Source organism: Coregonus lavaretus (genome assembly GCF_964263955.1).
Source record: "Coregonus lavaretus genome assembly, chromosome: 8".
Classification (NCBI taxonomy): Eukaryota; Metazoa; Chordata; class Actinopteri; order Salmoniformes; family Salmonidae; genus Coregonus; species Coregonus lavaretus.
This window is the reverse complement of record NC_139995.1, coordinates 55,317,466-55,335,749: the sequence shown is the minus strand read 5'-3', so window position 1 is coordinate 55,335,749 and position 18,284 is coordinate 55,317,466. Positions and strand designations below refer to the sequence as shown.

Genomic DNA, 18,284 nt, shown 5'->3' with positions numbered 1-18,284 from the left:
AGGTGGATAATTGTATAATATAAGGCAGTTTATTCAGAGGTAAAGATATCTGGAATCGCGTGCACGGACCCGTTCGTCAATCTCGTAGGGAGATATCTGAGAGAGAGCCCCTAAACATTGTGTGCTGACATTTTATACAATAAAATAAAGTAGGTTGATTCTAGTAGTTCTGATCTTCTGATTGGTCCTGATGAGTTGGGCGAGGTCACCTCCATTGCATTGGCTCTGAGTCGGGTTCTCTGTCTTCAGATGTTCAGCCTAAGAGAAGGGGGTTTTTGTGTGTGTGTGTGCTTGTGTGTGTGTTTGTATGTGTGTGTGTGTGTGTGTGTATGTGTGTGTGTGTGTGTGTGTGTGTGTGTGTATGTGTGTGTGTGTGTGTTTAACAGTGGTGTGTGTGTGTGTGTGTGTTTATCAGTAATGATGTGTGTGTGTGTGTGTGTGTGTGTGTATGTGTGTGTGTTTAACAGTGGTGTGTGTGTGTGTGTGTGTGTTTATCAGTGATGATGTGTGTGTGTCCTCAGAGCAAGAACTCGTGAGTTGGAAGAACTGAGAGACCTATGGCGTGGGTGTTGTTCTTAGCCACCTGCTGATAAGGCTGACAAGATAGAAGTCTTTTGTGCATTGTATCAAATACAAAGGCCCAACACAAGATGGGTCATGCACAAGATTTTAGTCAGACCAAGCTATAACATTATATATTTACTACGACAAATGTACTCTAATTCAAATATTCTACAATGTATTACATTTGATTTTCATATAGATACAGCACTCTAATATTTTAATTTTAAGTAATTGATTTCACATCAGTGCATGGTTCATTTTGCCTGTAGTAAAAACATGAACAGCAATCACAATATTAATTTGTAATCATTTCATTGTAAATCAAGATGGACCTTGTAAGATTAATATCACTCTCTTACAGTACATAACATTAGTTAAACACCTCTAAAGAGGATATACAGTGCAGGAACAGTGACAGCAAGTGCACCGTATGCCAGAACAGTGTTGTACATGGTAGTCTGGCCTATTGAGGCTTCAAGTCTTTTCTCCGTCTGGTCAAGACCTTGCATAACGCTCTTAGTTTCGCAAACAAACATCTGTGAATCTTGCTGACTTATAACTACTGACTGCTTTTCTTCCCTATGATAAGTCTCAATCAAATTTTGAACAGCCAGAAGTTCCGATTCCACCTTCCCAACACTCTGTTCAAGCTGTCCTAGCTGTGGCTGGATGCCTTCTAGAAGACTCTGTGCTTTCTGACTATAGAGCAATATCTCTTTCAGAACTGTCTCGGAGGCACTCGGAGAAGGCTGGTGTGGAGGTGGAACCACGATGTGTTCCGGAACCGGAACAGGAGCAGCCACTGGCTTCTTCACATCCTCCTTCTCAGCCACCACCTGAGCTGCTCTATGCTGAAGTGTCACCCTCAGGGTGTCTATAAGGCCTCTCAGCTCCTGTTGTTGTGTCTTATGCATACCGGCCTGGACTTTTATAGCCTCCTGTAGACTAACAGGTCCTTTCTGAGCCTCCAGTAGCAAGGTCTTCAGCTCCTGTAGGCGTACTCTGTTGATATAGGTTGACCCCATGACCCCTATCAAAGCTCCGAGCACTGAGCCTATCACGGACCAGTTCTTTGTGCGCTCTGCCCGAGTCCGCTCTTTTTCGTGGCTCGCACGCACACCAGCTGAGAATAAGGCAAACTTCTCTCTTTCTGCACTCTCTGCGTTCTCGTAGGCTGTCCGCAGGCGACGCTCCTCCTACAAAAATGATAAAAATGTTTTATTTTCTTTATAAAAACGTGTACAACAAGTGCATAACTAAAGTTCCCCAGTGTGAGTCTCTTCAACTCAAGCACAACAAACTGCTTTGCAGCTGAGACTGTGTGTGTGTGTTTTCATGGGATTGGGCAATGTGACAGCAAAAAGATACATTCCTATTCAACAATCGATCGTAAATCTGATTATGTCTCTTGACAGTATTACCTGCAGCAGCTTGTGCTCCAGCGTGGCCAGCTCCAGGTAGTGGGCCTCCTCTCGTGAGACCCGATCCAGTCGGTCTCTCACCTCCTTCAGCCTAACCTGTAGGGCCTCCAGGCTGCCATGGGCCTCACGCACCATCCCTCTGGCCACCATGAAGGCCCTCTCTGCCTAAATATACAGATGATTAGAAGTTTAGGGAAAGTATATGATCTGACCAGGAAAACCTCTGAGGCCTTAAGTTATAAGCTATGGGTCTTGAGCTGTTCAGATTACAAGTTTAGGAAACTGTGATGAATAGAGATGGGAGTTTTTCCTGACCACCTGACCTGAGCAGGAAGAACTCTGGGCACTAGTTATAGGCCTCCAGATATAACCTATAGACAGGACCCAGAGTTTTTCCCTTGTTAGGTATGTGGTCAGGAAAAACTAAGACTCAAGTGACACAACCTCCAGTTTCGTATGCCTGACTTGCCTTCTATACTGACTTACCTCTGTGACTTGAGACTGAGCATCTCTGACTTCATTCAGGCCGACAAACTCCTCGTACCTCTCCCACCAGTAGTTAACTGTGTTTGAGGCAGTGGTCATAGACTTCTGCCCCCACTGTGACGCTGTGCTCACAGATTTCTGTCCCCACTGCTTCCCCAAGTCAGTCAGATTCTGTATTGTAGCCACGGCACGCTCTTGAATAGGAACAACAGGTTTGTCTGCTATGTCATCTTTTGGACGTGATGGCGGATGTTGTTGTGTGCTGTAGGTCCTGCTGAAATACACTGTCCCTCTAACCGTTCCAGTGATGTTGAAACGGTAGAGACACGATGTTCCATGGCACCATGGTATGAGCTGTTTACCTCTGTACCTCATTGACAAGTCAGTGGTTTATATTCACTATGCTGCTAAAGCACAAGACATTGGAGCTGCCACCTGTAAAAAACAAAAACAGTACAGTCAAAGCCTGTATCAAAGTACATCGGCTGTTGAGGTATCAATTAATGTTTATCAATGTTTTATATTGTTTCGACATAGCTATAAAAAATGATATAATAACTGTAGCACAGTTCAGTTCGCTAGATCTTCCAAAACGCCACTGTCTTGGTTACTGTACTTTGTATCCCTCAGGCATTTCCTGTATCCTTGTATCACCCCTGCTTCGGATATGCTGACCTATCTGGAGGATAATATCTACATTTCTGCAACACTGCAGAAGCTCGGTTGACCTCTACAATGCTGATGTTTATGCAATTCATTGAAAATCTATGGCCATTTTGAATGTCATCCATGACGCAGTGGCTGAGACTCCCAATGAATTACCATAGATAGCGGCCTAGCTAGCTAGCATAGCTACCTAGCTAGCTAGCATAGCTAGATGGCTTGTTAGCATAACTATCTAGCTAGCTAGCAGCTGACAGTTTTCAAACTTGCTTTAGGCAACCCAAGGCTAAATACACATCATGTTCTAGTCCTGGCTATTGATCTCTGATTTGTTTTTGTACCCAATAAGTATAATCACGTACCGGTTGTCTTCAAGTATTAAGCAAATTATCAGCTGGCTACAGAACGTACATAGCAATTCTATCATACATTTCTTATGATCAGGCACATCACAGACATCCTGCATCCGGTTTAGAGTGGAAGTAAGGTCCTAACAGCGGCAATTAGAAACAAAGATTGTCTAATATATTGACAAGATAGTCAAGTGACCACTAACAATTAAAATACACTTTCTCAAATACGTAAGCAAAGATTATGGATATACTGACAAGATACACGTCTCTCTGCCCTAACAGTGGGAATCGTTGTCCACAAAGCGGCACGGCAGGCAGTGTAGCTCCCGTCTACCCTTTCTTTGGATTAGTGGACACATCTCATTATTGTCATCTTATTTTTAACATTCGATGAGGGTTGTTGATGTCAACAGCCTGTATTCAATGGAGAGAGACGCTATATTATGAATATGCATAGCAATTTCGAGACAACTCCAATATAAAGTGTTTTTTCTCAAAGTTGCCGGAATGTCATGTGTCCTACTTTTGTCAGTACACTCATAACAACTTAAGCAGTACGAAACTTCTATTCGATCAAATAAACCACGCGTAGAAAATAAGCCATTCATTTTTTTTGTTGACCAAATTCAACACTCTCATTGACCTCCACACGAAAACCCCTTGATTGGAGAGTGAAACAACGAAAAAACGCAGCCGAGTTGGGCGTCTCTTCCTCTTCTTTTCTGATGTAAAGCATGCGGGAAGAGACCAGATCAAGTGGGAACATTCTAGCCAATGAGAGGGTAGATACGCATGTGACCAACAGGCCATAGAGATAGATATAGCTAGGCCTCATCTTTGTATCTGTGCCATTATAGCATCTATGACAGCATGGGCAGCGTCATTGAGGCTATCTCCATTTTAAAATAGTCAATTTTATTTTTCTTCATTGGCAGATTGCTCCCAACTCAGGATTCCCAACCCAGTTAACTCCTTTAAAATGGTGGAAGCCCTCAATGGCTAATTACCATGCTAAAACAAGTTATATACATGATGAGTCATCTATCTGTCTCTATAACAACAGGCATAACTCTGATATAAAGTCATTTATTTTTCAAAGTTGTTGAAATGCCACGTGAGTCCACCTATATCAGTGGATTCATAATAACCTAGCTAGCTATTAAGAAACACATATTCGGTAAAATAAGCCTAACGTGGCAAATTAGCAATTACATTTCTTGTTCACCACATTTGACACAATGACCTCCATACAAACATTGCTCACTTCGTGGGTTTATTTACGTGACCTGAGAAGTGGGTGACGATCGCCGGACAATGGGAGAAGCGGAGCTGGAGCTTGAATCTGACGTGGGAAAGGAAACGTCTAGTGTTTGTGGGAGCTCGTTTTATGGGAGGACTGGGGCCTGATCCGTGGACAGTATCCGAAAGATGAAGAAAGCCTTGGGAAAGTACAGTCGGTGAACATCACGAGGAGTGAGCTTGTATTGATTTTGTGCGTTTCTGCTGACCAGAAAAAGGTTGAGAGAATGCCAAGAGTGTGCAAAGCTGTCATCAAGGCAAAGGGTGGCTACTTTGAAGAATCTCAAATATAAAATATATTTTGATTTGTTTAACACTTTTTTGGTTACTACATGATTCCATATGTGTTATTTCATAGTTTTGATGTCTTCACTACTATTCTACAATGTAGAAAATTGTAAAAATAAAGAAAAACCCTTGAATGAGTAGATGTGTCCAAACCTTTGACTGGAACTGCATATATATATATATATATATATATATATATACACATACACACACATATACACATACAGTGCATTCGGAAAGTATTCAGACCCCTTGACTTTTTCCACTTTGTTATGTTACAGCCTTATTCTAAAATTGATTAAATCCCCCCCCCCCCCAATCTACACACAATACCCCATAATGACAAAGCAAGCAAAAATAGATTTTCATGAATTTTTGCAAATAAAACACTGAAATATGACATTTACATAAGTATTCAGACCCTTTACTCAGTACTTTATTGAAGCACCTTTGGCAGTGATTACAGCCTCGAGTCTTCTTGGGTATGATGCTACAAACTTGGCACACCTGTATTTGGGGAGCTTCTCCCATTCTTCTCTGCAGATCCTCTCAAGCTCTGTCAGGTTGGATGGGGAGTGTTGCTTCACAGCTATTTTCAGGTCTTTCCAGGGATGTTCGATCGGGTTCAAGTCTGGGCTCTGGCTGGGCCACTCAAGGACATTCAGAAACGTGTCCCGAAGCCACTCCTGCATTGTCTTGGCTGTGTGCTTAGGGTCAATCTGGAGCAGGTTTTCATCAAGGATCTCTGTACTTTTCTCAGTTCATCTTTCCCTCGTTCCTGACTAGTCTCCCAGTCCCTGCCGGTGAAAAACATCCCCACAGCATGATTCTGCCACCACCATGCTTCACCGTAGGGATGGTGCCAGGTTTCCTCCAGACATGACGATTGGCATTCAGGCCAAAGAGTTCCATCTTGGATTCATCAGACCAGGGAATCTTGATTCTCATGGTTTGAGAGTCCTTTAGGTGGCTTTTGGCAAACTCCAAGCGGGCTGTCATGTGCCTTTTAATGAGGAGTGGCTTCCTTCTTGCCACTCTACCATAAAGGCCTGATTGGTGGAGTGCTGCAGAGATGGTTGTCCTTCTGGAAGGTTCTCCCATCTCCACAGAGGAACTTTGGAGCTCTGTCAGAGTGACCATCGGGTTCTTGGTCACCTCCCTGACCAAGGCCCTTCTCCCCCGATTGCTCAATTTGGCTGGGTGGTCAGCTCTAGGAAGTCTTGGTGGTTCCAAACTTCTTCCATTTAAGTATGATGGAGGCCACTGTGTTCATGGGGACCTTCAATGCTGCTGCAGAAATTTTTTGGTACCCTTCCTCAGATCTGTGCCTTGATACAATCGTGTTTCGGAGCTCTACGGACAATTCCTTCGACCTTGGTTTTTGCTCTGACATGCACTGTCAACTGTGGGACCTTACATAGACAGGTTTGTGCCTTTCCAAATCATGTCCAATCAATTGAATTTACCACAGGTGGACTCCAATCAAGTTGTAGAAACATCTCAAGGATGATCAATGGAAACAGGATGCACCTGAGCTCAATTTCGAGTCTCATAGCAAAGGGTCTGAAAATGTATGTAAATAAGGTATTTCTGTTTTTATTTTTAATAATATTTTTAAATATATTATAAAAACCTGTTTTCGCTTTGTCATTATGGGGTATTGTGTGTAGATTGATGAGGATTTTTATTTATTTAATCAATTTTAGAATAAGACTAACCTAACAAAATGTGGAAAAAGTCAAGAGGTCTGAATACTTTCCGAATGCACTGTATATATAGATCTCGCTCTCGCTCTCACTCTCACTCTCACTCTCACTCTCACTATCTATCTATCTATCTATCTATCTATCTATCTATCTATCTATCTATCTATCTATCTATCTATCTATCTATCTATCTATCTATCTATCTATCTATCTATCTATCTATCTATCTATCTATCTATCTATCTATCTATCCATCTATCTATCTATCTATCTATCTATCTATCTCACAGAAGGTTGGCGGCACCTTTAATTGGGGAGAACGGGCTTGTGATAAAGTCTGGAGCAGAATTAGTGGAATGCTATCAAATACATCCACATCCACCATTCCATTTACTCCGTTCCAGCCATCATTATGAGCCGTTCTCCCCTCAGCAGCCTCCACTGATATAGATATATATATACTGAACAAAAATAGCATAATCATTACACAGGTGCAACTTGTGCTGGGGACAGTAAAAGGCCACTTTAAAATGTGAAGTTTTGTCTGGGCCTGGCTCCCCCATGGCTGCATTTATATTTTTGTTCAGTAGATATATATATATATATATATATATATATATATATATATATATATATATATATATATTTAAAAAAAAAACTATATAATACTTTTATATATTTTTTATTTCGTATTTTGTGTGGATTAACGTTAGTTCTATTTTCCCCGTAGTGGAATTACTTTTCTTTTGTTAAGTTTTTCACCCCCGTCCAGTTGGTGGAGACAATACTCCTTTTGCGTGTAGTTCGCCAATAAACCCGAAGAAGAAGAAGAAGCAGAAGAAGGCTTATTTTCGTGGACAGTTTTTGTGCGGAGTAAAATCGCTCGATAAGCCTCTTCATCTCTGTTAGAAAGCAACTGTGAACACGCTAGCGCGGTTGTATATTTAGATTTTATTGACAAACTCGCAAATATGTCCGGAAGAGAAGGTAAGATTAACATTTACATATGTTACATACACCTCGGTATTTATTTTCAGGTGAAACTTAATATTGACTAACGTACTAGATAGAAAGTTGGCTAGCTACGACTGTCCAGTGTATCTAGCTAGCTGGAATACCTGGCGCCTGGCAAGCCATGCTACTAACTTAGGCTAGAAAGCTGAATCTATTTACAGAATTGGCATTCGTGTGTACCGTATATGCCCATAAATTGCTGATTGCTCAAACCATCTTACTAACTGCTGCTAATTAATAGATATATCGAAGTTATTCTAGATGGTTAGCTGTGTAATGTGTAAAATTGGCCCGCATGTCATGATCAGTTTAGCTAGCTAGCTTCCTACCTCCTGAAGGCTTCTGTGTGTGACGCGCTTATGCGGGATTCATTCATATTTTCATTCATTCATTCATGATACATTGATTCATATTAATTCAATGGGATATATTCTTGTATCATAGGTGGTAAAAAGAAGCCCCTAAAAGCTGCCAAGAAAGCGACCAAGGAGATGGATGATGTAAGTTTGTAATTGTGTTGGCACGATGTTAATATGTAATATAAACTATTCTAATGAGGGAACACTCTGTCTTTTTCTAAATGTTGGAATTAAAATATAGACTACTGTATTTCCATTGGAATCCTGATCACATTCGCTTAATGTCAAATCCAGGATGAAATGGCTTTCAAACTGAAGCAGAAAGAAGACCAGAAAGCCTTGGAGGCATTGAAGACGAAAGCAGCAGGAAAGGGACCATTAAGTAAGAATAATTTATTTGTTTTTGTTGACTATCAGAATCTAATCAGGATTCCTACGTTTTTCTGATTTACTGAACAGCCAAAAGTAATCAAAGGGTGGACTTTCAATTCCCCCCAAATCTACCCAACTGACTCCAGATATACAGAGTATTATTTATCCTTTCCAATGTTTGTAATTGTTTTATACTGAAGGGGATAACGCCCAATAGCCCAAAGAAAAAGCATAGCAAGCGAGTCAATGCTGAGCTGAGGAGAATAAGCCTAGTGATTCTGATGTCACTAGATGGCAGTGTTAGCTTTCTGGGTTTTCTTGCCCTGTCATTCAATGTACTCTGCTTGCCACAGCTGTTTTAGTAGTCCCTCTGTCTACTTTAGTTTTCTAGAAAAAGTGAAACATATTTTGCACGGTTTTCTCATTCTCTTGATTTTTCCTTTTCTTTCAGCTGGTGGAGGAATCAAGAAGTCTGGAAAGAAGTGATTATGCATTTGAAGATCATGGAATCATTTTGTTGCTGAATCACAGCCCACGGTCAAATCCAACCCCTGCTAACCCCTCCCCCTTATCTTTTCACGTGGGTCCATTGTAGAAAGAGGGAAAAACATGTAATGACCTTTTTGAATAATTTCCGATGTGTTCTTGTAAAGAAAGCTCTGAAAGAAAGTATTGTAACTACTGCAGTATTTTCACTTAATCTAGATTGAGATTCTGTCAAGAAACACGTCAGTATTAGATCAGTAGCTACACTAGAGATACAAACATGACATACAGTACAAATATGACTAGTATTGTGGTAAGATTTAATCACAGTTCAATGTAACTTTTCCCAAGCTTGGCCATCTGCATCTTCAGCACCTGTATCTCCAAATTCAGCTTCTCTTATTGGAGGAGGCTTCTCCAGCTCCATCACCTCTTCACACACTCCCTCTTGTCCATGTACAGGGTTCTATTTCCCAGTCCCCGAACCTGAAAAGGAGTTATTTTTATCTACAATTATTTTGCTGTGTAGATGTCTACACAATATTTTTTGAATGTGCTTGGGAGTGATATTTGTGTGTGTGGAGTGATATGTGTAAAGATGTTGCCGTTTTGACGATTTTCTTTGAAAGGAAAGTTTGGGAGATTCAGAATAAAGAGCAATGATGCTGCTTACTCTGTTCTGTAGGTGTTGATCTTTTCAGCTCTACCTCCACAGGGTAATGGTCGCTCACCTTCAGGGCCTAATAAAGCATGGTAGTTGCATGTTGAGACATAAGCCAGAGGGCTCAACTTTTATATGTACTTTATTGCTAGTCCCCTTTTACGTGTATTTCTAGAACCGTTTTTTCAAAATGTAGGCTACTAACATGTTCATTTCATCTAGTTATAATATTGTAATCAAACCATCTACCAGGATTGAACTCGTCTGTAACGTGCATACTTACATCTTCTTCAGAAAGACCATATGCAATCTGGAAGTTGAATGCTTTGGCAGAGTTTGGCACCATGGCGTCAAGCATGTCATCTCCATAGATCACAATCCTAGATGTTGATCAGAAGATCAAGTCAGCAGTCATTCCATATTACACACAAGTAATTATTTTTTATGAAACCTTATGACATTTTAACGACCATTTATCAATACCAAAAAAATTACATCTCAGGTTTCATGAGGCATTCATAAATGTATTGCACAAATCACAGTGAGCAACCTGTCATAAGTGTTCTCGTTGCCTGTGTTTGCTGTGGTATCCACGTCATCTTTAATCAGCCAGTGGAAATTTTTGTCACTGCGGATACGGAGGACTTTCATGCCCTTTTTAGAAAGGTAGGACCCGTCTGCGTTGAAGTCACCTAGGATCATAACGTTCTGGGACAGAGAGAAACATTCCACAACAAAGTTACTTGTGATCCTGAGAGCAGTTAAATCGATGTTATTCTCATATATAGTTATCTTGAAATCACCATGTGGCTAGTTTTGTATTTTACTTGTCAAAGCCTCATATATTGTAGGATTTGGTGTCAAGTACACTTTCTAAACCCAAGGGTGGTGTTAAGCTCTGTCAATGGTTTAGCTCAGAACTTACATCAGTCTTCCATTTCTTTGTCACTTCCAGGAAGACATCATAAAGCTCATCCAGCTCCTTCTCTGAGTCGTCAGGCTTGGTGTGCACTGGGATCAGTACCAAGTCCTTCAGCACTGAGAAACACAGGAAGAGATTAGAAGTATATATTACAGCTGTTTATTAATGGTATTTTATTCTCTGCTGCAATCTCCAGCTGTCTGTCTGTTTGCCATTCACTTTCATATTATTTGCCAGAGATGGGACCAAGTCACCATTTTGCAAATCCTAAGCAAGTCTCAAGTCTTAACCTTCGAGTCTCGAGGCAAGTCTCAAGTATAGTCCAATGTTCCTCAGCTCAGGTCGAGTCAAGTCACAAGTCCCTAATTTGGGGTTTTCTCAAGTCAGTCCTCAAGTCAATGGTTAAGTGTTTTATGCAAATGTAATTGCAATTGCAATGCATCATTGATTTTGGATCCACATGTTTTACTAACTGCATCCCTTTTCCCCCCATTACCACCGAGTCTTTGCCCTGATGCAGAGGTGGCACCACAGGTCCCAAAGTGGTGGGGCAAATTGTTTTCCCTGGGGCCCGGAGCTTTTCCTCATCTGGGAACCTAAGCAGGTATAAATCAGGAGGGGGGATGCAGAAAAAAGATGCCTGCGCTGAAGATGTCTATATCGGAAGGCCCTGTGAACTACTTTAGTGAAAACATTTAAACTAAATGTATTTGAGTGTTTACCAGCATTTGTAACTTGAGTCTGATAATTATCTGCACAAAACAGTTAATCTGATAATATATGGTGATGGAAAGTCTACAGGTACAAACCTAGATGACCAGCCTATGTACAATACAGTAATTTGGCATGGGTCCTCAGATCCTCAAAAGGTTCTACAGCTGCACCATCGAGAGCATCCTGACTGGTTGCATCACTGCCTGGTATGGCAACTGCTCAGCCTCCAACCGCAAGGCACTACAGAGGGTAGTGCGTACGGCCCAGTACATCACTGGGGCCAAGCTTCCTGCCATCCAGGACCTCTATACCAGGCGGTGTCAGAGGAAGGCCCTAAAAATTGTCAACGACTCCAGCCACCCTAGTCATAGACTGTTCTCTCTGCTTCCGCACGGCAAGCGGTACCGGAGCGCCAAGTCTAGGTCCAAGAGGTTTCTTAACAGCTTCTACCCCCAAGCCATAAGACTCCTGAACATCTAATCAAATGGCTACCTAGACTATTTGCATTGCCCCCCCACCCCTCTTTTATGCTGCTGCTACTCTCTATTTATTATCTATGCATAGTCACTTTAATAACTCTACCTACATGTACATATTACCCCAATTACCTCAACTAACCGGTGCCCCCACACATTGACTCGGTACAGGTACCCCCTGTATATAGCCTCGCTATTGTTATTTTTACTGCTGCTCTTTAATTATTTGTTACTTTTATTTCGTATTATTCTATATTGTAATTTTTGTGATTTTTGTGATTTTTTTTCTTAAAACTGCATTGTTGGTTAAGGGCTTGTAAGTAAGCATTTCACTGTAAGGTCTACACCTGTTGTATTCGGCGCATGTGTCATAACATTTTATTTGATTTGATTTAATGTACATTTACAAGTGGTTTGTAATGATGGTAAATGAATACTGCACAAAAAGTCGTTGTTTTCCCATTTTATTTGATCAAGAAAAATATTTTATTTCATGTGGATGTTTTGTGTCTTTGCCCATAACTTTGCAACTTTTGATGTAAATGTTTGAGGATGGGTTTTGTTCTTTTCTGGATTCCATTAGAATCGCAGAGAAAGTGACACGGCAACAACTCGTACAATTCCAACTATTAAATCCTGCAAGATACTGTTCTTAATTATACAACTACCTTTTTTTGCCAAAGCAGAGATGCTGATTATTATAATTTTTGCCTGCGCTACAGACGTCTATATCGGTCCGCTAATACTAGTAAAGTCCGAGTGCACTACTTTAGTGAGAAAAAAAAAATATATATATATTTTTCTTATTAACATTTGTTTTTCATTCAGATTTTTCAGGGGGTGCTGCAGCACGCTCAGCATCCCAACTTCCCGCGGGTGTAAGTCGCTCTGGATGAGAGCGTCTGCTTACTGACTAAAATGTCAATGTAAAATCACATTCACATGTTCTCCTAACACAAATAAATGGGCTACAACTAGGCTACATAAAATTACCACGTTTACCCAGAGGGCCAGAGGGGACAGGGCGCATTGGCTGTAGCCTATGCAGCTGCAGGCTGTGGTTGTTATCAGTAGCCTAGTTGATGAGACTGAAAAATCATCTAAATGAAAGACAGATAGGTCTACATTGTGCGTGAGATGACAAATCGAGTCTCTCGAGTCATACAGCTCAAGTCCAAGTTGAGTCACGAGTCATAGAAGCTCAAGTCGAAGTCGAGTGGCAAGTGTTTTTTCTTTTTGCCAAGTCAAGTCTCAAGTAGAACAATTAGTAGTACTCCAGTCCAAGTAATGTGACTTGAGTCACACATCTCTGTTATTTGCTAAATCAAATTGCATTTGGATGGATCACTCTTAATTCTAGTGCTCCTATGCCCCTTACCAGTGTTGAGACATTTGAAGCGGAGAATGTACGGCTCCCTGGCGAAGGCATCCACATCTCCAGCCTGGTTGTCCTCATATTGCCAGGAGCCGACCAAGTCCACCAAATCATCCCTTTCAGAACAAACAATGCAACACATTTAATAGCATTAGTCCTGCATAAAAAAATAATAATCAGATCACCATGTAAAAAATGAATGGCATCAGATAAAGTTTTATGAAGGTAAAGTTGACCATGGGTTTGAATTGTACCTGTACAGAAACATAAACTGCTCCTTGTATCTGTTTCTTCCCAGACGAGTGCTGATTTTCAGAGTGTAGTGATGCTTCTTATTGGCCCTGTTTGGACAAGAACACAAGATCAATGAGTGATACGTGTATTCCAGGGGTGACAAACTCATTCCATGGAGGGCCTAGGGCCTAGTGTGGGGAGTTCCTAATTAGCGACCTTAATTCATCACTCAAGTACAAGGGAGGAGCAAAAATCCACAGCCACTCAGCCCGTCGTGGAACGAGTTTGACACCTGTGGTGTAGGGCCAGGAGTATTCCCAGATATATAGTTATATGGTCCGGAAAACCATCCGCCTACAGCACCCTGATATGACCATTCAAATCACTGTTATGAAATTACACAGCCTTGAGGGAAATCACTTGACTTACTTATTTAATTCCTCTAGGAACTTGTTCACTGAAGTACCGCTCACATCCACCACCTCCAGAATCACTATGATGTCATAGCGAGACACAATCTGATAGGACGAAAGGAAGGAAAAGGAGAAAAAGTTCATTAGTTTATCTGTTTATGTATAGGACAACGTCCTTGTTTTGAGGATAGTTTGCCAAATGTTTCTGTGAGGGAATTACACTGAACAAAAATATAAATGCAACATGTAAAGTTAAATAAAAGATACCAGACATTTTCCATATGCACAAAAAGCTTATTTCTCTCAAATGTTGTGCACAAATTTGTTTACATCCCTGTTAGTGAGCATTTCTCATTTTCCAAGATAATCCATCCACCTGACAGGTGTGGCATATCAAGAAGCTGATTAAACAGCATGATCATTACACAGGTGCATCTTGTGCTGGGGACAAAAAAAATGCCACTCTAAAATGTGCAGTTTTGTCACACAACACAATGCCACAGATGTCTCAAGTTTTGAGGGAGCATGCAATTGACATGCTGGCTGTAGGAATGTCCACCAGAGCTGTTGCCAGAGAATTGCATGTTAATTTTTCTACGATAAGCCTCCTCCAACGTCATTTTAGAGAACTTGGCAGTACGTCCAACCAGCTTCACAACCGCCAACCATGTGTAACAATGCCAGCCCAGGACCTCCACATCTGGCTTCTTATATATATATATATATTTTTGTTGGTATTTTACCCCCTTTTTCTCCTCAATTTCGTGGTATCCAATTGGTAGTTACAGTCTTGTCCCATCGCTGCAACTCCCGTATGGACACGGGAGAGGTGAAGGTCGAGAGTCGTGCGTCCTCCGAAACACAATCCAACCGAGCCGCACTGCTTCTTGACACAGTGCCCGCTTAACCCGGAAGCCAGCCGCACCAATGTGTCGGAGGAAACACCGTACACCTGGCGACCGAGTCAGCGTGCACTGCGCCCGGCCCGCCACAGGAGTCGCTAGTGCGCGATGGGACAAGAACATCCCTGCCGGCCAAACCCTCCCCTACCCTGGACGACGCTGGGCCAATTGTGCGCTGCCTCATGGGTCTCCCGGTCGCGGCCGGCTGCGACAGAGCCTGGACTCAAACCAGGATCTCTAGTGGCACAGCTAGCACTGCGATGCAGTGCCTTAGACCACTGCGCCACTTGGGAGGCCCCACATCCGGCTTCTTAACCTGCGGGATCGTCTGAGACCAGCCACCCAGACAGCAACTGCTCACCTTTGATTGCCACTGGCACGCTGGAGAAGTGTGCTCTTCACAGACGAATCCCGGTTTCAACTGTACCGGGCAGATGGCATCGTGTGGGCGAGTGGTTTGCTGATGTCAACATTGTGAACAGAGTGCCCCATGGTGGCGTTGGGGTTATGGTATGGGCAGGCATAAGCTATGGACAATGAACACAATTGCATTTTATCAATGTCAATTTGAATTCACAGAGATACGGTGACGAGATCCTGAGGCCCATTGTCGTGCCATTCATCCGCCGCCATCACCGCATGTTTCAGCATGATAATGCACAGCCCCATGTCGCAAGGATCTGTACACAATTCCTGGAAGCTGAAAATGTCCCAGTTCTTCCATGGCCTGCATACAAACCTGACATGTCAGCCATTGAGCATGTTTGGGATGCTCTGTATCAATGTGTACAACAGTGTGTCCCAGTTCCCGCCAATATCCAGCAACTTCATACAGCCATTGAAGAGGAGTGGGACAACATTCCAGAGGCCACAATCAACAGCCTGATCAACTCTATACAAAGGAGATGTGTCGTGATGCATGAGGCAAATGGTGGTCACTCCAGATACTGACTGGTTTTCTGATCCACGCCCCTAACTTTGTTTTAAAGGTATCTGTGACCAACAGATGGATATCTGTATCCCCAGTAATGTAAAATCCATAGATTATGGCCTAATGCATTTATTTCAATTGACTGATTTCCTTATATGAACTGTAACTCAGTAAAATCTTTGAAATTGTTGCATGTTGCGTTTATATTTTTGTTCAGTGTATAATATCAGGAATACATACAATCATATAACTGTACCTTCACAAGGATAGCAAGGGTCTGTGGGTCTGATAGCTTACGCTTCCCAAATTTCTGGATGTTGAAAGATGCAATCTTCATGACTGCTGCTGGAAAAAGAGAAACATTAAATCACATTCATGTTTTCACATCCATGTAAAACTCATGAACTACTAGTTGATCAAACAAGCAAAGATTCCAGAGAAAGGAAGTCATTACCTAAACCAATAAAAGTTTAATAGCCTACTTGTGTTTACTGCCCTTAATGCACAACAGCAGTGTCTCATAAATGGCTCAACACAAGGAAACATGCTTCAGGACATATATTCTGTCCATCTGGCTAGATTCTTGTTATAAAATCCCTGATGCAAAGGTAGGGTTTGTATTGGTATGGCCACATGCTGAAACTATTTTAGTGAAAGTGTTGGAAAGCATGTCTCTGTGGACACCTATTTAAAACCTTTAAGAAAGGGTTCTTCGGCTTGACCCTGTAGAACCCTTTATGGTTCCACTATTTGGTATCAAGAGTACTTGTCATATCAACGGTTACTCACGGTTGGGTGGAGGTGAAACCAGTTAATCAAGGTAGGATGGAGCTAGATAAACTGGAGCTGAGGCTTTCAAATGCAAATGCTTCAAGATGAGTGGATCAGTTGACAACAGAACGGAGGGTTATTGTAGGCTTTGTCACTCCATATGTGTAATTCCTCACCAGACGTGAAATTCCTGGTTGTGAGGAATTCCACCAAGCAGGACAGATAAAAAAACACATGACATCACTTTAGTCCTACAGTGACTCAGCCTATGGACTGGGAGTAGGTTACTGTAGTAACAGTCTGTTACTGATGCTAACTTCTATTTGTTTTGCAATTAACAGGGTTTCTTCTCACAGAATAGTAGTTCTGGATGACTGGCTGGAACAGAATTACGAATTCCATGTCATGTAGGTAGCATGCAAAAACAATCCAGCATGTTTCAGGCAAATGAAACCACTTGAGTTGTAAAAGGATGTAACATGATCTCTGTTGACAAGCTCAAACATGCTCAGACATTACCTGTGGTATATTGTGTGGGAAGGGGCTTACAAGAATGTTCTATCTGGTTTCTTTCACTGACAAACTTGCAAAACCAAATGATATATTTTACCATAAGTTCAAATACTTCCAAACCCTAATAGCACGATAATAACAGAAGGCTTAGAACAGTCTTTCCCAACTCCAGTCCTCCAGTACCCCCAACAGTGTTTCCCAACTCCAGTCCTCCAGTACCCCCAACAGTGTTTCCCAACTCCAGTCCTCCAGTGCCCCCAACAGTGTTTCCCAACTCCAGTCCTCCAGTACCCCCAACAGTGTTTCCCAACTCCAGTCCTCCAGTACCCCAACAGTGTTTCCCAACTCCAGTCCTCCAGTGCCCCCAACAGTGTTTCCCAACTCCAGTCCTCCAGTACCCCCAACAGTGGTTCCCAACTCCAGTCCTCCAGTACCCCCAACAGTGTTTCCCAACTCCAGTCCTCCAGTACCCCAACAGTGTTTCCCAACTCCAGTCCTCCAGTACCCCCAACAGTGTTTCCCAACTCCAGTCCTCCAGTACCCCCAACAGTATGCATTTGTATTGTAGCCCTGGACAAGATCACCTGATTCAACTTGTCAACTAATCATCAACTTTTTCCAGGGCTTCAACAAAAATGTGTGCTGTTGAGAGTACTCAATCACTGGAGTTGGGAAACACTTGCTTAGAGAGAATGATCTCTGTAGAGTTGGCTACATTTCCAACATTTCACAATTCCCTAGCCTTTTATTGCAAAGCAAAACAATAATCAAGAAGAACATCTAAAATATTCAGAGAGAGTATTCCAAATAGTTTGTGCTGGAGTCTGCATACAAATGAAAGAATACCTGATATATGTAAATTCCAGTTCGACTTCACTTACCTGAAGGGATGATAGGCTCTACGATGTTGTGGTGCAGTACAAAATGCAGTATCTAGTTCATCAATGAACAACTGTAACTTTCTCGGGCTTGGCCTTCTTGTAGCGATCACCTGATTGGATGAAACTTGTGTGCCAAGCCCCTGGTTGGTTGGGAGGCCCTATAGACAGGCCCCAGCTAAACCAGCCAGTACATGATAACCATAACATCAACACACCAGTCTTCACTGCACACCACAACATTCCTGCCCACACACTTATCTCCGAGATCCCCCACAACGACATCTGGAAGTGGCTTAGCTTTCTCTTGGAGGATATAGAAGTATTATAAACCTGTTAGTTCGAGCACTGGATGCTGATTGGCTGAGACAATATACCACAGGTATTATGCAAAAAAAACTGGTTTACTGTTCTATTTACGATAGTCACCTGTTTATAATAGCAATAAGGCACCTCTGGGGTTTGTGGTATATCATATCAAAT

General features: G+C 42.0%; 3 protein-coding genes across 5 annotated transcripts; 1 reads left to right on the top strand and 2 right to left on the bottom strand.

Moving 5' to 3' along the window:
• Positions 1-7: 7 nt before the first annotated feature.
• On the bottom strand, positions 8-3,585 carry LOC311133316 (mitochondrial potassium channel-like). Of its 2 annotated transcripts, none has more exons than XM_084166819.1 (4): positions 3,497-3,585; positions 2,472-2,906; positions 1,986-2,150; positions 8-1,760 (listed from the first exon to the last, which is right to left on the bottom strand). In XM_084166819.1, exons 2-4 carry the CDS (start codon positions 2,844-2,846, stop codon positions 939-941), a joined length of 1,362 nt encoding a protein of 453 aa, XP_084022945.1. In that variant the 5' UTR covers positions 2,847-2,906; positions 3,497-3,585; the 3' UTR covers positions 8-938. The 2 variants fall into 2 exon arrangements, with proteins under 2 accessions (XP_084022945.1, XP_084022946.1); XM_084166820.1 differs by lacking the exon at positions 3,497-3,585 and adding an exon at positions 3,088-3,173.
• Positions 3,586-7,615: 4,030 nt separating this feature from the next.
• LOC311133324 (translation machinery-associated protein 7-like) lies at positions 7,616-9,683 on the top strand. Its single transcript, XM_084166828.1, has 4 exons — positions 7,616-7,767; positions 8,239-8,294; positions 8,448-8,535; positions 8,977-9,683. The coding sequence occupies exons 1-4, from the start codon at positions 7,752-7,754 to the stop codon at positions 9,009-9,011; spliced, it is 195 nt and encodes a 64-aa protein (XP_084022954.1). The 5' UTR covers positions 7,616-7,751; the 3' UTR covers positions 9,012-9,683.
• LOC311133320 (deoxyribonuclease gamma-like) lies at positions 9,313-16,841 on the bottom strand (the record flags this gene model as incomplete). Of its 2 annotated transcripts, XM_084166824.1 has the most annotated exons (10): positions 9,313-9,497; positions 9,685-9,751; positions 9,956-10,052; positions 10,223-10,380; positions 10,598-10,710; positions 13,163-13,275; positions 13,414-13,500; positions 13,823-13,911; positions 15,896-15,984; positions 16,429-16,841. In XM_084166824.1, the coding sequence occupies 9 exons, from the start codon at positions 15,974-15,976 to the stop codon at positions 9,478-9,480; spliced, it is 825 nt and encodes a 274-aa protein (XP_084022950.1). The 2 variants fall into 2 exon arrangements, with proteins under 2 accessions (XP_084022950.1, XP_084022949.1); XM_084166823.1 differs by lacking the exons at positions 9,313-9,497; positions 16,429-16,841 and having other exon boundaries at positions 9,656-9,751; positions 15,896-15,976.
• Between the last annotated feature and the right edge of the window lie 1,443 nt (positions 16,842-18,284).

Excerpts from the sequence above, each read along its gene's own strand:
- LOC311133316 (XM_084166819.1), bottom strand. The coding sequence starts at position 2,846 with ATGAGGTACAGAGGTAAACAGCTCATACCATGGTGCCATGGAACATCG. Across the intron at positions 2,151-2,471 it reads CTCAGTCTCAAGTCACAGAG|GCAGAGAGGGCCTTCATGGT; the intron begins GTAAGTCAGTAT and ends CTGTATATTTAG. Across the intron at positions 1,761-1,985 it reads TGGAGCACAAGCTGCTGCAG|GAGGAGCGTCGCCTGCGGAC; the intron begins GTAATACTGTCA and ends TCATTTTTGTAG.
- LOC311133324 (XM_084166828.1), top strand. Across the intron at positions 8,295-8,447 it reads CGACCAAGGAGATGGATGAT|GATGAAATGGCTTTCAAACT; the intron begins GTAAGTTTGTAA and ends TGTCAAATCCAG. Across the intron at positions 8,536-8,976 it reads AGCAGGAAAGGGACCATTAA|CTGGTGGAGGAATCAAGAAG; the intron begins GTAAGAATAATT and ends CTTTTCTTTCAG.